General features: G+C 35.7%; 1 protein-coding gene across 1 annotated transcript; it reads left to right on the top strand.

The window, feature by feature from the left end:
• The first annotated feature begins 3,852 nt into the window (after positions 1-3,852).
• LOC134818828 (uncharacterized) lies at positions 3,853-16,095 on the top strand. The gene is made up of 11 exons (XM_063828506.1): positions 3,853-4,069; positions 4,428-4,596; positions 6,825-6,966; positions 8,253-8,372; positions 8,604-8,698; positions 9,869-9,965; positions 10,100-10,192; positions 10,363-10,524; positions 10,874-11,004; positions 11,161-11,313; positions 15,384-16,095. The coding sequence occupies exons 1-11, from the start codon at positions 4,032-4,034 to the stop codon at positions 15,504-15,506; spliced, it is 1,323 nt and encodes a 440-aa protein (XP_063684576.1). The 5' UTR covers positions 3,853-4,031; the 3' UTR covers positions 15,507-16,095.
• The last annotated feature ends 61 nt before the right edge of the window (positions 16,096-16,156 follow it).

A 16,156-nucleotide genomic window follows, 5' to 3' on the forward strand; every position in this document is an offset into this window, starting at 1 on the left:
AGTAGTTCTCATGATCTCTTCATGTCCTTAACTAGTTCCTTATGAAGCTCAACATATCTCATTGGATCAATCAGACTAGACCATGGAGACTCATTCTCCCATTCTCTGTGCATGAATTCTTTGCATTCCAAAGCATGAGAACGGCATGACGATCGGAATTATTCAGTGGAACTATCACCGGTCCAATGGCGTCTGCATTCTCTAACAGTGGCGGTTTTATTGTCGGTTTTATTTCATTTCTCGACCAAGACTTCTTCCACTTGTTTTTATGTGATATTTTGTGAAAGTCTATTGATAATAAAATAAAATGATTTCTCTTTTTGACCTTGCTACCAATTCTTGTCTGTTGTAAAGGCTTGCAGTAGAGATTTGATAAAGCATAGGATACAAGGAGATAGGTAGTTTCTTCCTTAACACTGCATAAATAATTTAGTGATACACCACTAGATCTCAAGCCAATGCAGTGTCTCAGTCCTCTCTATACTTTCTTTTGTCCCATTAATTTGTCTTAATCAGTCCTGACAAATATCTTTAATTTATATCACAATACGAACAGTGTGTTGACCAGAGCTACCGTGGTACAATACTCAATCCGGAAAAGTGATAACTTTTAAATATAATCTTGATTTAGACGATGTCGATTTAGTTTCAGGTCATTCTTCGGCTATATATCTAATATATATATCGCCCTTCGTAGTAGATTCTATCAAGTGCAAGGTAATATCATAATTAGATTATAATATTTAAGATTAATATCTTCACAGTGTTTTAATTTGAATAAAGGCAGAAAAAAAACGTGATCTTGAGTTCTACAATGCTTAAAATAAGGTTTGATCTGGAAAAACAATGGATATAATTATACCAAAGCAAGCACCAGTTCTGTTTACACGCGTCTTGGTCTGTATGTTCCCTGTGAAGTGTTTAATAAAGATTTTGAGTATAGATCTGAGTGAAGACACATACTCCTCATCTTTACTCCTCATCTTTGGTGTGTTTCTTTTGGGTTATACCCGATTTATTAGTTGTGATATGCCTACGCCATAGAACCTTTTGTTAGAAAAAGCCAGCGGTATCTTTGAGCATATCTTCTTTTGTTGGTTATAGACCATGTTTTGCATTACTTATATTCTGCTTGTATTACTTACAATTACTCTTACTTACACCAGTCGTGGTGGCATCCTTTCGTAAAGCATCTGCTTGTAACAGTATTGTGCAGCATAATATGATAGTAGTGCAGATGCGGTATTTTATTCTTGCAAAGATTTCTGATAGTTATTTGCAGTTGTTATTGAGTTATTGACAGGACACACTTTAAGACAGGTGTCAAGTGAAGCCCCAAAGGCTGGCAGATCACGTGACACGTGGTAATATCACGTGATATGCAGTCGCCGGCCATACGGTGTATTGGCACGTGGAAAGTTGCACACTGTAAATAATAGATATCACAAATCCGAGCAGGTGCCTCAGTCGAAGAGCCTAATCCTATCTCAGTACCCTTAGACTAGCCCTAACCTCCCATTTGACAGTATATTCCGTTTGTTGCTGAGTTCCCAGTAGTGTTTAAACAACAGTGTTAAAATTAAATGATTGTTACAGTAGTAGTAAACCTGCAATGGGGTGGCATGCGCCTCAATAGGATATTACAAACATTTATTGTATCAATTTTATCATATTATAATTCGACAATATCAAAAAAATGTTATGGTAAAAATAAAAATAATCTACACTAAAGAATGAATAACCTATATTATATTAATTCTTTGTTTTGTTTTGAATTCCAAATAATAATCATAATAATAATATTTACATATAAGCAAGGCGGTAGAAATCCAAGTATATTTGTTATCACCCGATTCGCATGGAATTTCGTAAAAAATGTGTAGATAATTCTAAGTGTGGTAGTGAAATTTGACCAAATTGCTGTAACAGTATTGTAACAGTATTGTTACAGCAGTGTCACAGAAGTGTTACATCACTGTTACAGCAGTGTTACATCACTATTTCAGCACTGTTACAGCATTGTTACAGCATTGTTACATCACTGTTACATCACTGTTACATTACTGTTACATCTCTATTGTTGTTCGGAGGATAGGTATTAGGTAACCATGATGTTGGCATGAAACTGAGAACTGCCGGGAACTGCCTGGTAAACGTCAGGTACACCCCTTACCTGGTAAACGTCCGGTTTATTGTGTTTTACAACCTCATTTTGAACAAGCGAACGTATTGCTAACCAGTTGTTGACAGGACCTTGGCACATGGTGAAACTTGCTATTTCCCCAATGGGAGGGAGTTATATCTGTTAATATAATATCTGTTTCTTACAATATCACGTACTGACCGTCTTATACCAACAGTCTCATACCTTACCTTTAGAGACGGTCCTTTTGCCGGGCTCTCTGACCAGCTGATCAGCAGCTGTACGTAGTGGCTGTTCGGATTGCAACATGCCATCTTGGGTATTAGTTTTGTGCTTGCTGTCTAATCGTGTTGAAAACTACCTTGTATATTAGTTAAATGTCAAATATTTCCAAACAGATTCCTTGGGAGAAGCTGAGTAAACTGGGTATCAGAGCTCGTACCTAAAGACAAGCTGATCTTAATGAATATTACTCATTCCTTAAGAACACAAGAACTACTATTCCTATTTCAGTACGAGTAAATTATAGGAATCCTGGTGGTACCGAGTGCACATAACACGATGACGTTCACAGCTTGCTCCAGACAATAAAGTGGCAAACTCGTCTCTGTTTTAACGCTGGGAAAATGTTACCACGTTAGGAACCAGCTAGGAACATGTTACCACGTTAGAAATCAGCTAGGAACATGTTACCACGTTAGGAACCAGCTTGGAACATGTTACCACGTTAGGAACCAGCTAGGAACATGTTACCACGTTAGGAACCAGCTAGGAACATGTTACCACGTTAGGAACCAGCTAGGAACATGTCACCACGTTAGGAACCAGCTAGGAACATGTTACCACGTTAGGAACCAGCTAGGAAAATGTTACCACGTTAGGAACCAGCTAGGAACACGTTACCACGTTAGGAACCAGCTAGGAACATTTTACCACGTTAGGAACCAGCTAGGAACATGTTACCACGTTAGGAACCAGCTAGGAACATGTTACCACGTTAGGAACCAGCTAGGAACATGTTACCACGTTAGGAACCAGCTAGGAACATGTTACCACGTTAGGAACTAGCTAGGAAAATGTTACCACGTTAGGAACCAGCTAGGAACATGTTACCACGTTAGGAACCAGCTAGGAACATGTTACCACGTTAGGAACCAGCTAGGAACATGTTACCACGTTAGGAACCAGCTAGGAACATGTTACCACGTGCTGCTTTTATGTGCTGCTTTTGTGTGGTCAGTTACAGCGACTGTTTGAGGTTTAACCATCGTTTTAAGATGGGCTACAGGGGCCGGTTGTATTTGAGTGTTTAACATTTGTGGCCTATGAAGGCCTATAAAGATCCATGTAGATTGTAGACGCCAGATAATGCTTGACAGGTTCCACTTCAGCTTTTTTTGTATCGTAGGTAATCAACGCTTTTCTTGATAATTTCATAAGTTTTGTTTTTGTTGTGAAACTAACACTTTTGTTGTGATTCCTGCTAGAACCTGCTAGCTGTGGATTTTAATTACTCGTTTGGAGTTGTAGAATATCTGGATAGGAACATTGTTTATGAGTTGCATTGTGGCGATGTTTCTGATACAAATTTCTGATAATTCTGTACATGCGACCAATGGAATTATTGCGTAGATATGATTTTCGCTTGATATTTTGATCAAGTATTTTTTAGCCTAATATTATATGTCAAAATTTTATATTCCATCACTTTAGAAACTTATGGAACAATAATCTGATATTGTCAAGAGAACGTGAAAGAAAGAGCCGAAGATACGTTCATAACAGATAACAGACTGAGATAACAAATTGCTAACTTTTGTCAGAGAGAATTAGCAATAAATCAGGCCACCAGCAGTCGCCTCTAGCCCCTTATTGAAGATAATGTTTCATGGGACCATGTAGATCACACGCTACTGCCACATGCAGGTTTGCTCCTTAATAAACATGTTCATTGTTTGTCAGGTTATACAATTATAGTGTTGTTAATCAGGTTGATATATAGTTTGTCCTTCAAAAACTGTTTCTCGGTCGCTGAAACCGTTCTGAGGAAGTATAAGGTCATAAGCAGCAAACAAATTATTTCCTTGTGTTTTAAAGCTTAAATGTGGTCGGCGGCTTAAATGAGATCGCAAACGTTATAAAGCCGCTAACATTTTTAGCTAAAATCGCTCTAAATAAGAACGTACGCAGCAAACAAATCATTTGCTTGTAACGTTTAACCGTTGATATTTTTAACCGGTCAACAATATGACCGCTAACATTTGGTTAACAATTTGCCCGACAGGTTGATACTCATCATCCTACTGCTGCACCCTGCCTCTTTATCCGCTGTAGAACCAGTGTCTTGTAATGATGTGAGGATAGAAAACGGAGCTGTATACAGAACCACTGACTCATTGCTCAGAACCACGCTGTTGGTGCAGTGCCATCACAACTACTTATTACTTCCACCTGTAAGTACTACAACTAATAAGTAAATAAGTAAGTAAGTAAGTACTACAACTAATAAGTAAATAAGTAAGTAAGTAAGTACTACAACTAATAAGTAAATAAGTAAGTAAGTAAGTACTACAACTAATAAGTAAATAAGTAAGTAAGTAAGTACTACAACTAATAAGTAAATAAGTAAGTAAGTAAGTACTACAACTAATAAGTAAATAAGTAAGTAAGTAAGTACTACAACTAATAAGTAAATAAGTAAGTAAGTAAGTACTACAACTAATAAGTAAATAAGTAAGTAAGTAAGTACTACAACTAATAAGTAAATAAGTAAGTAAGTAAGTACTACAACTAATAAGTAAATAAGTAAGTAAGTAAGTACTACAACTAATAAGTAAATAAGTAAGTAAGTAAGTACTACAACTAATAAGTAAATAGGTAAGTAAGTAAGTACTACAACTAATAAGTAAATAAGTAAGTAAGTAAGTACTACAACTAATAAGTAAATAAGTAAGTAAGTAAGTACTACAACTAATAAGTAAATAAGTAAGTAAGTAAGTACTACAACTAATAAGTAAATAAGTAAGTAAGTAAGTACTACAACTATAAGTAAATAAGTAAGTAAGTAAGTACTACAACTAATAAGTAAATAGGTAAGTAAGTAAGTACTACAACTAATAAGTAAATAGGTAAGTAAGTAAGTACTACAACTAATAAGTAAATAAGTAAGTAAGTAAGTACTACAACTAATAAGTAAATAGTAAGTAAGTAAGTACTACAACTAATAAGTAAATAAGTAAGTAAGTAAGTACTACAACTAATAAGTAAATAAGTAAGTAAGTAAGTACTACAACTAATAAGTAAATAAGTAAGTAAGTAAGTACTACAACTAATAAGTAAATAAGTAAGTAAGTAAGTACTACAACTAATAAGTAAATAAGTAAGTAAGTAAGTACTACAACTAATAAGTAAATAAGTAAGTAAGTAAGTACTACAACTAATAAGTAAATAAGTAAGTAAGTAAGTACTACAACTGATAAGTAAATAAGTAAGTAAGTAAGTACTACAACTAATAAGTAAATAAGTAAGTAAGTAAGTACTACAACTGATAAGTAAATAAGTAAGTAAGTAAGTACTACAACTAATAAGTAAATAAGTAAGTAAGTAAGTACTACAACTAATAAGTAAATAAGTAAGTAAGTAAGTACTACAACTAATAAGTAAATAAGTAAGTAAGTAAGTACTACAACTAATAAGTAAATAAGTAAGTAAGTAAGTACTACAACTAATAAGTAAATAAGTAAGTAAGTAAGTACTACAACTAATAAGTAAATAAGTAAGTAAGTAAGTACTACAACTAATAAGTAAATAAGTAAGTAAGTAAGTACTACAACTAATAAGTAAATAAGTAAGTAAGTAAGTACTACAACTAATAAGTAAATAAGTAAGTAAGTAAGTACTACAACTGATAAGTAAATAAGTAAGTAAGTAAGTACTACAACTAATAAGTAAATAAGTAAGTAAGTAAGTACTACAACTAATAAGTAAATAAGTAAGTAAGTAAGTACTACAACTAATAAGTAAATAAGTAAGTAAGTAAGTACTACAACTGATAAGTAAATAAGTAAGTAAGTAAGTACTACAACTAATAAGTAAATAAGTAAGTAAGTAAGTACTACAACTGATAAGTAAATAAGTAAGTAAGTAAGTACTACAACTAATAAGTAAATAAGTAAGTAAGTAAGTACTACAACTGATAAGTAAATAAGTAAGTAAGTAAGTACTACAACTAATAAGTAAATAAGTAAGTAAGTAAGTACTACAACTAATAAGTAAATAAGTAAGTAAGTAAGTACTACAACTAATAAGTAAATAAGTAAGTAAGTAATTACTACAACTAAGCATCATCATCAGAAACCGGCCAGTATTGTTATCTTGTAACAATATTGTTGTAAGGTCCCAGCTAGACTGTAGTAACACGGGGGATAACAGACTTAGATCTTGTATCGTTTGACAGGAGTTACTATAAGACTTATCTATAAATAAATTGGTGACAATTGTATTACCGTTTTAAACCTGGCGTTGTAAATGGGCGGTGTGCTTTAGTTGTCTGCCAAATGTATTTTATCACCTACTTGTCTGCTTTATTTGACTGCAATGGAACTCGAGAATTATCTTTAAAAATATTCATTCTTTTAAAACCTATAAGTTCTATATAAAACCTTGATAACATCCTCTTCAGGACGGATCTCTGCTAAGATGTGAAGGTGGTTTTATAACTCCACCTCTTCCACAATGTGTAGAAACAAAGCACTGTAATTATACCTGCAATCTGAACCATACTGGTCACTGTACACCTAGTGATCAAAAACAATTCAAACCAGGTGAAATCTATATTTAGCTATAAATTGCCTCATCGTTGATCCTTATTAGGACTTTATTTTGTCGTATATTCTATGAAATTTTCATAATGATTTGGCGGAGAAGACTTATAAAATTGTATACTTTTTCAGGACATAATTTTTAAACGTTTGTGAACTAAAATTTACACTGTCAAAAAAGCTTCGCGATCTCTTTTCTTCTTTTCAACGTCGACAGCAGAATATTATGTAAATATGTATTTCTTGTGAATAAAAGCAAGTTCCTGACAAGAACAGGAACTTCCTGTTCTTGTTTCCCGTCACCAGTCTGTCAGAGTATCGGAGCATTGTTCAGTAACAGTTGTTATACCCAGGCCAGACAGTTACATACTCGCTATTTAATTGTGGCCTCTACTGGCAAAGTTCAGGGCAGAACAGTTTACCCTCGTCCAGATTCGTACTTTGTGAGGAATAAAAAGCGGTCACGTGGTGTACATACTTGGTTGTGATTGGTCAAAATGCTTGGAGTCAGTTCCAAATAAATCTGGACGTTTCTCTTTCATTGTATGACACATTTGGAGCTACCTAATTTCCTAATTTAAAATGTCAACAAGCTTCCCTTTTAAACTGGAAAAACGTAAATCTGGAAGCCAGAAAAAGTACCGAATAACCTCTCTATAACCTACCAAGTGTTTTCACAGTCCTACCCAGAGTTATTGAAAGCTGAACTACTAGAGGCGAACCCATCCAAGAAAACAAATTTCGCCGCATAAGTCGGCGTTGTAGAAAGTGTTGAAAGCTCCACATTCGGTACAAAATAACGAAAACAAATATTGAGTCTGGAAAATGGCAGCTCAGTAATTAGTGTTAAAGTAAGTTTACCAGTAAGTTACACTTACACAGAAAATTCTTATTATGCTTATATAGAGAACGTTACGATAGTACAATAACCCTAATTTATTGGCGCGGCTATATTTAGATAGCTGAAATAGTTCGACTAGTGAGCGGCCTAATGTTTTTATTTGAAACCTTTGATGTGTTAACATAATTTTGTAAACTTCTTCACTATAATCATAATGTACGAAGTTTATTTGCAAAACATTATTCCACCGAAAAATATATTTGGATTGCTACAAATTAGGCAGTGTAATTACTAATCGTAGACTGCAATCTGCATCCACGTTTTAGCCGACCAAATTCGAGATACAATCGAAGGAACATAAAGTTTTATGATTAATCCTCGTTAAATATAAATAATATTTCCCAGCTCTGTATTTTAGTTGAGAACTGCTAACTAAAGTTTTTACCAGGTGAAACCGTAACGTCCGTATGTGAGGATGATTACTCCCTGAACTCGGATCTTGATACTCGAACATGTGGAGTTGATGGGAACTGGGACCTCGAGCAGCAGCCTCTTTGCGTCTTGTCAGGTGCGTACTTTCACTCTCACTTTCAAATTCAATTCTAGTTTATCTAGAACTTGTTGAAAAGTAAACAGTAGAGCAATGATCATGCCATAAATTTCAAAATGTAACTTGTCAGTAACCAGTATGAGTAACCACTGCATTAATTTCTAAGACAGATAACTGATTATTGTTTGCTGAAGTAAAAGTAATCGCTTCCTCCTAAACTCTTAAACTGATCCTCTTATTAATGTTCAGGTAATTCGTGTGAGATCACAGCAGCAAATGCTACTGCGTACTTTCTGGATCCCCTACACACTGCTAAAGAGGTGCCACATGGCACTGAAGTAAAGGTGAACTCATTAAACTTTATATAAATTGTACGTTCTAGTAGATTTAGTTTATAACACACATAACCCCGGCATGCGCAGGGATTATATTTCAATTTTTCCCGCGACGCGCGGGAAAAGTTTATAATAATTTCGAGTGCGAAGCACGAGGGATTATTATGAAAATAACCCCGACGTGCTTTAGCACGAGGGGTTATTTTAATATAACTTAAGCGTGCCGGTGTTATGTGTTATAAACCCCTCCGGGTTAGTGCTAGGACCAACAAATTTGACATTTTACTCTTAAATATATATGAGATCATTATGGAAAATATGAAATGGAATTGGGGACTACCAAATAAATACAACTAAGGTACTATGACTTTTGAAATTGGCGTTATATCTAAACATTATTCCTCAGTCAGAACGTTGAATGAATATGAATATCGATAAGGGGCGTCGAGTTAAGCCTGGCAAGCGATAAAAGCTAATAATGATATCGTGTCATGAAGTTTATCAAAGTAGACGACTATAATACATGGCTTATATCAAACACGACAAAATTAACCGAACCGGACAAAATCAAATGTAACCGTCGAGACAAGTTTTGGAACTGGTCCAATTAATGTAAGAGTTTAAGTAATGTAAGCAGTGTGCTGGAGTTTTGCCAGCGCCTGCAATTAGACCGATACGTAGATCGAGTGTATTTATAGTTCTTACGTTAAGCCATAGGTCACGTGACATTTTTTACCAATGCGCGTCGTAGTAGTTAGTCACGTGATACACGTCATCAAAACACGTGACAGTACGCGGTTGAAATTCTCATGGAATGTCAAAACAAAACAAATCTTGTTGAGCCAAATTAGCGGGACGGGATTATAAAAGCTGTGCCGGGGTTATTTATTCAGCGGGAAAAAACTAACAGCGGGAGCCGGGATTATCAGAATCTATTTAGCGGGAGCCGGGATTATCAGAATCTTATTCTATCCCGGAGGGGTTTATAATGATAAAATGTTGTAAATGTTTTTTTTTTTTTCTTAAACAGAACAGACGGTGCACCTTTTGACATCGTCTAATTCCTCACTGTTGAGATGTTTGTAAAATAAAGTTTTAAAGACATCGATTTTTATTGTTAAGCAACTATCACTATAAGTATAAGCTATTTTGGTGCACTTTTAACAATTCAACCACCAGGTACAGTGTAAGAGCGGCTACAAAACTGATGGTACCATCAATATTAACTGTGTGGATGGAGAATTCGATAAATTCCTTGGAGGCCTATGTTATTATGGTAAGAATAGGTAGATCTTATCAACGAGGAAAAAGTTAATGCCTCAAATTAAAACCTTAATCTTATCCTCAGCTAGTTCAGCTCGTCACAATATTATCACATGCTCTCCTTTTTAACATGCTCACCCTTTCTAGAGGGAGTGAACATGGAGCTCACATTCTCGTACACTAAGGATGATAAAATACACAGCGACACTTCAAATGGAACCCAGATATCTTTTGAGAAAGGTTTGTACGTAAGACAGCCTATTTAATTAATATACGAAAATTTAACCATAATAATCTATAATAATAGGAACTCTGATCCAAGTTATGTCCAATCTCATGAGAGAAGATGTTACATCTAGCTTCACCTAGTTACCACCTAGTAACCACCTAGTAACCAAGTAATCTCCCAGGCGAGAACGTGTCGTTGACGTGTACAGTGCACTCCAAGACACCGGACGGACTTCCTTACCCGGAAGTGACATGGTTGTATCCCTCTAGACTAAGGGACTACGTGGACTATCATGATGGGGACGCTTTCATACAGGACGATTATATTAAAAGTCTCAAACAAGGTACTCTTCCTAAGTTCTTAGCAGCAAGTACATTATTAAAACCTTATCTGATGTGCCTTATCTGAATTCTGATGTTGTCAAGAAATGTCAGCCGCAATGAATTATTCTCAGCCATAAAGAATCGCTATTTCATCAATATTTTAAAACCCTTATTTTCTGACGTCCCCAAAAACAAACCCACACCCAAATATAGGCACATTAAGATATCAAAATACTGTTGGTAGGTTTTATAGCTGATCCATCTCAAGTTAGAGTCGGGCAGCTCCAGTTCCTCGGAAGGGAAATTGTTTCATTGCTGCAATTTATGTCACGTGTCAAATCAAAGTTTTATGATAACCACTTGTTTCAGATTACAGTATAAAAGTGGATGGAGAGACACACAAAGCAGTGGGTATTCTGAGTATCAGTCCTACTATGGAGGTGCACACTGGAGAGTATACGTGTGTTGTTAAAATTGTCAACTACACTGACCACTCTGAGGTGAAAACATTTTCACGACTGTTTCTTACTTTTTTTGACAGAGGAAAAGTTCCTTTTACCCCATCGCATTTGTTGATCACAAAATATTTCATGTTTCTCATCTTACGCTACTAAAAATATAGAGCTTGAATTTCTCGTAACTTTTCAACACACCAGACTACGATAAAGATAAAGCCTGATTTTGTGATAGCCATGTACTTCCTGTTGATTATACCGGTGGTGCTGTTTATAATAGTTCACTGTTTCTACCGTAAAGCTACACTCAGTCCTTTTCCTGCTCCAAACAAACTCACTAAAGATATGATGCAGGTACGGTTATTTTGTTTAATGTTTATTAGTGGTATACCGAGCTAGTCTTATTGACTACCGAACATAATTAGTAATTAGCATGACTAATTAATAATTATGATTGAAAATGAAATTTTGACAAACTAAGAGAAGCAGTACAATGACAACTAACAAATTTATTTAAGTGTTTTCTTTTCCCTCGAATTTAGATAATACTGAAATCTGTTTGAAGCTTTATCCTTTCATTCAAGTGTTACAATCACTCACACTAAACCCGACTTGACAGGAGATGATTGAGGAGCTGAGAAGAGAGAAGGCCCTGAATGAACCACCAAAGAAACGGGACATAGTTAAGGGCGTCTTCCAGGTCAAGTCATCCAGGAAAAGCAGAGACTTGAGCACACAGGGGTCCATAACAAAGAGATCAGACACTATGATTGTTCTTAAGAAAAAGAAACAGAGGTCCTACCCAATGCACCCTAAAAAATATTTGGGAAAACGGCCCACAATAGGTCTGCTAGATGGCTCGGATATTCCGCATGGTCTTGATAATGATGATAGCAAAAAGGAGTTCATCAATAATTTGAGACACAGGTTAGCTTATCAGATCATGAAGGAAGGAGGAAATCCTCAAGATACCGTACCTTCTTCAAGTGAGGTGCTCAACTCCTCACTTGAGAGTGAGGGTTCGTACCTCTTTGAAGAGACTAATTTTCCAGAAGTTGATCCACTCACAGAGCTCCCAGACCCTTCTGTCTATGCAGCCGAAAAGTATTCTAACAGAGTTATAGTCCCACAAAACGGCGGGAAGAAGAGCTGTTCTCTGAGAAGACAGAGAGCTGTTGACGTGGACTGTTTGAAGGTGTCGTTCTGTCCTGAAGATGGCCTGTGTAGTAGAACTAGCAGCAAGGAGTTTTATAATGAGATTGAGTTGGATCTTAGCACAGAGATACCGACCATTGAAACACCGGTAGTGGACCTACCAGACCAGCATTTATATGACATGCACACCCACGGACAAACACAATTGGACGGACATACAGATGAACAGTTGACAGATGACAGAAAAGACCGAATCATACTGACATGCTTGTATAGCCAGGACCGATCCAGTCAAGAATCAGGTAGATTCATCTTCTGTCACGTGACCTAGATTGCTTCTTATAGTATTATTGTTACAGCACAATAAGATAGAAGGTATTAGATTGTCACAAAGAACGCAGAATATACCCTGCTCATTAAAATTGTTCTATATTCGTCCGCAATCTCTCAAACGTTAATTCGCTCTAGGAAGCGCAATCTGCGCCTAAAATATTGTTAAAGTTCGGTTGGTAAGGTGCAGGAGGTGTAGTACCCCTGGTAACTTGGTGAGGTGAGTATTTGGAAGTGGGTTGCAACTTTTGAGACAATCTAATACTTTCTCATACTATCATAATAAATAAAATTTCGAAGCCTAACTTTTAACCGGAGTATTAGTCATCGGTCCACTGCTTTGCCTTTTTCTTCAGTTATCTTTTGTCTGTATGTCTTTTACTGAGATTACGTTTTAGGAGGAAAACAAGGTAATTTCTGACGCTGCGTTGGGGGTATGTTAGCAAAGTCTCAACAATAAGCCTATTAGCTGCATTTGCGATCGCTATCATACTAAAGCTAGCAAAGTCTCAACAATAAGCCTATTAGCTGCATTTGCAATCGCTATTATACTAAAACTAGCAAAGTCCCAACAATAAACCTATTAGCTGCATTTGCAATCGCTATTATACTAAAGCTAGCAAAGTCCAAACAATAAGCCTATTAGCTGCATTTGCAATCACTATCTTACTATATATAAAGCGAGACGATATATATGGATGTGTTTATCCGTACCATTTTACTGACACCACGGCATCAACTTTAACGCGACTTTCCGCAAAAACCGTAAAAGATATACAACTGATACTTTTTTGACTGGGTCAAATGCTTTAATGGCCTCCAAATCAGCATGAAAAAATAAAAAATTGGCCAAGGAATAGGAGTTTTAGAGCCCAAAATTTGAACCCCCAAGTGGTGTCAAAAACGCGAATTAAATAGATAATAATTATTTAGTCTCTTGAGTCTTGACACTATTTTAGGGTTATACGGGTTCCTGCTAGTTATACTAAAACTAGCAAAGTCCCAACAATAAGCCTATTAGCTGCATTTGCAATCGCTATCTTACTACATATAAAGCGAGACGATATATATATATCCGTGCCATTTTACTGACACCACGGCATCAACTTTAACGCGACTTTCCGCAAAAACCGTAAAATATATACAACTGAAACTTTTTTGACTTGGTCAAATGTTTTTATGCTTGTCGAATCAGCATGAAAAAATAAGAAATTGGCCAAGGAATAAGAATTTTATTGCCCAAAATTTGGACCCCCAAGTGGTGTCAAAAACGCAAATTAAATAGGTACTAATTATTTTAGTCTCTTGAGTCTTGACACCACTTAAGAGTTAGACGGGTTCTTGCTAGACCATCGAAGACGAGTCGCATGTTCTTTACATATGTGACTTGTATTCAAAACAGAGGTCGAAATTAGTCAAAAATCTTTCTCAAATGCCAATCATTGAAATAAGCAATGTAATCACCGACTCCAGCAATATCAATGAAACAAATCTCAATGATCATCTCATGGAAATTTTGTCTCCTTACTCAACTGTAATTCCTCAAAATCACCAGAGCCTCCATATGCACTGCCACCGCTCACTTGATATTCAACCAAACACCCCACAGTATATTCAATTTCAAGAAAGGCGCTCCTATGCTGTCAACTGTGCGTGCACTTATTTCCTTTGCTGCTCCGAAGAGCGAAATAGCTTCACCGAAGATATGCGTCAGCGTAATTCAAATGCACGAAACTTAAACAATTTTACTATCAATTTGGTGAGAACCTCGCGAATTAGTCATAATTAAGACTTAAGGATAACCCTGGCCCTGACTTCAAGCAAAGATGATTGTTTTCATTAACTTCTGTAAACAATTATGACGGTCCATGATAATGGATCTATAATTTAATTTTAATCCTGTGTAATCCTGTGTAATCCTGCTAGTTATACTAAAGCTAGCAAAGTCCCAACAATAAGCCTATTAGCTGCATTTGCAATCGCTATTATACTAAAGCTAGCAAAGTCTCAACAAGAAGCCTATTAGCTGCATTTGCAATCGCTATTATTATAATAAACGCTAAAACTGATGAGGAGGTAGCAAATGTTTTTTACACAAGGCAGTTTATGACTTTGATCGCTCGATCGTTGTCATATTACGTTTGCAACACGACCCCACTCCAGTCTTTATATCCGTATTAAGCCGCTTACTCAGCGATTTATCGCAATTTATCGCTAAACGCAAATTTATTTACATTTTATAAGCTTACTTGCTTACTGCTACACTTAAAGTTAAAGCACAACCAAATGAATTCCTTTTTAATTCCACTTTGCTGTGGTACAGTACTGTGCAGACAAATGTACTTTAAATCTTTAGGTTGATCCAGATCCTTCTTAGTTCATTTAATTTACTCGATAAGTCTGTTATTTAATATTTGTCAGCAGTAAGACTGTCAATCATTTATGATTTGATCGCGGTTTTATTGTAGTTTGAGAGACAACTTAACCGAACTAATTAAAATACAAAAATATGAAATACCGGTTATTTTGGATTTTTTATTGACTTTTTAAAACATGTTGATGATCCATCTGTTGCTGTTGTACTTGCAATGTAAACTCCAATAAGCTTGCTGCAAGTCTGCCCTGGTAATTAAAAGCAATTAAAACGCGCTTCAATATACCGTGATCTTTGAAGCATATGTCATGACTCCATGTTGTATAGCTGAACCTAAAACGCCCTAATTGCAATCAAATTTAATACGTATAGTACTGTGCTATTTTTTAACAGATTCATGTATATTGTAGGATCTAGAGTCTTTTACTTAAGATTTTCTGTTGGGAATTATGTTATCCGTATTTAAATTGGAATACAAATTATGATAAATATGTGAAAAGAACAGAGTAGTGCATTCTGAAACTTTATAAGAAACCTTTTAACCAATAGCTGCCTTTACTCCCAGGAAGTGGATAAGAAGAAGAAGTTGGAGGAAATGAAAGCAAACCCAGCGTATCAGCACATTCAAGTAATGGGAGCAGGGGAGAAGAACCACAGGGGCCGGAGAGGAGCAGTGCTTGACATATGAGATCATATGGGTAATGGGAACTGTGAAGTATACACATTGCTACCGGACACAGGTCACAGACCTGACACCAATAACGAATAGTTCAACATGGGGTTCATCATTGTCACTTTGAGGGGAGTTTGATAGGTGCTGCTTAAATGGGTCAATAAACGGGACGTCGGGCACAATGGGGAATAAAACGTTTGTGACCTTTGAGATCTTTTAAATGATAATCTTGTTATGAATTTCTGTGAACCGTTCATTCTAAAGCACCAGTTTTAGAATGAATATGAAGTGGTCAGGAGTAAAGTTATTTTTTAGCTCAAAGCCTTTTTCAGAAAAAAAGTTTCAATATAAACACGGGTATTGATATTCTAATTTCTAATTATAATCTACATGATTTTAATTATTTTGTTTTGCACAATGTTTTGTTTTTTTGACAGCGCTGAATTTCTGTGCGTCATCTGGCGAATTCTTCATCAACATATTCTTTGAGAGATTATTTTGTGTTAACTGCATTTAAATATGAAATAAACTTAGGTATTCGCTTTGTTTTTTCTTTCTGGTTAAACTTGTAATTATTTAACAGATGTTTTATCGACAAAAAAGATGTTGTTCCTGTTTATTTGTGTATATATGAATGCCATCAAACTGTGATATTTCACAAGAGA

This window comes from Bolinopsis microptera, chromosome 7 (assembly GCF_026151205.1).
Source record: "Bolinopsis microptera isolate Bmic1 chromosome 7, MBARI_Bmic_1.0, whole genome shotgun sequence".
Lineage (NCBI taxonomy): Eukaryota > Metazoa > Ctenophora > Tentaculata > Lobata > Bolinopsidae > Bolinopsis > Bolinopsis microptera.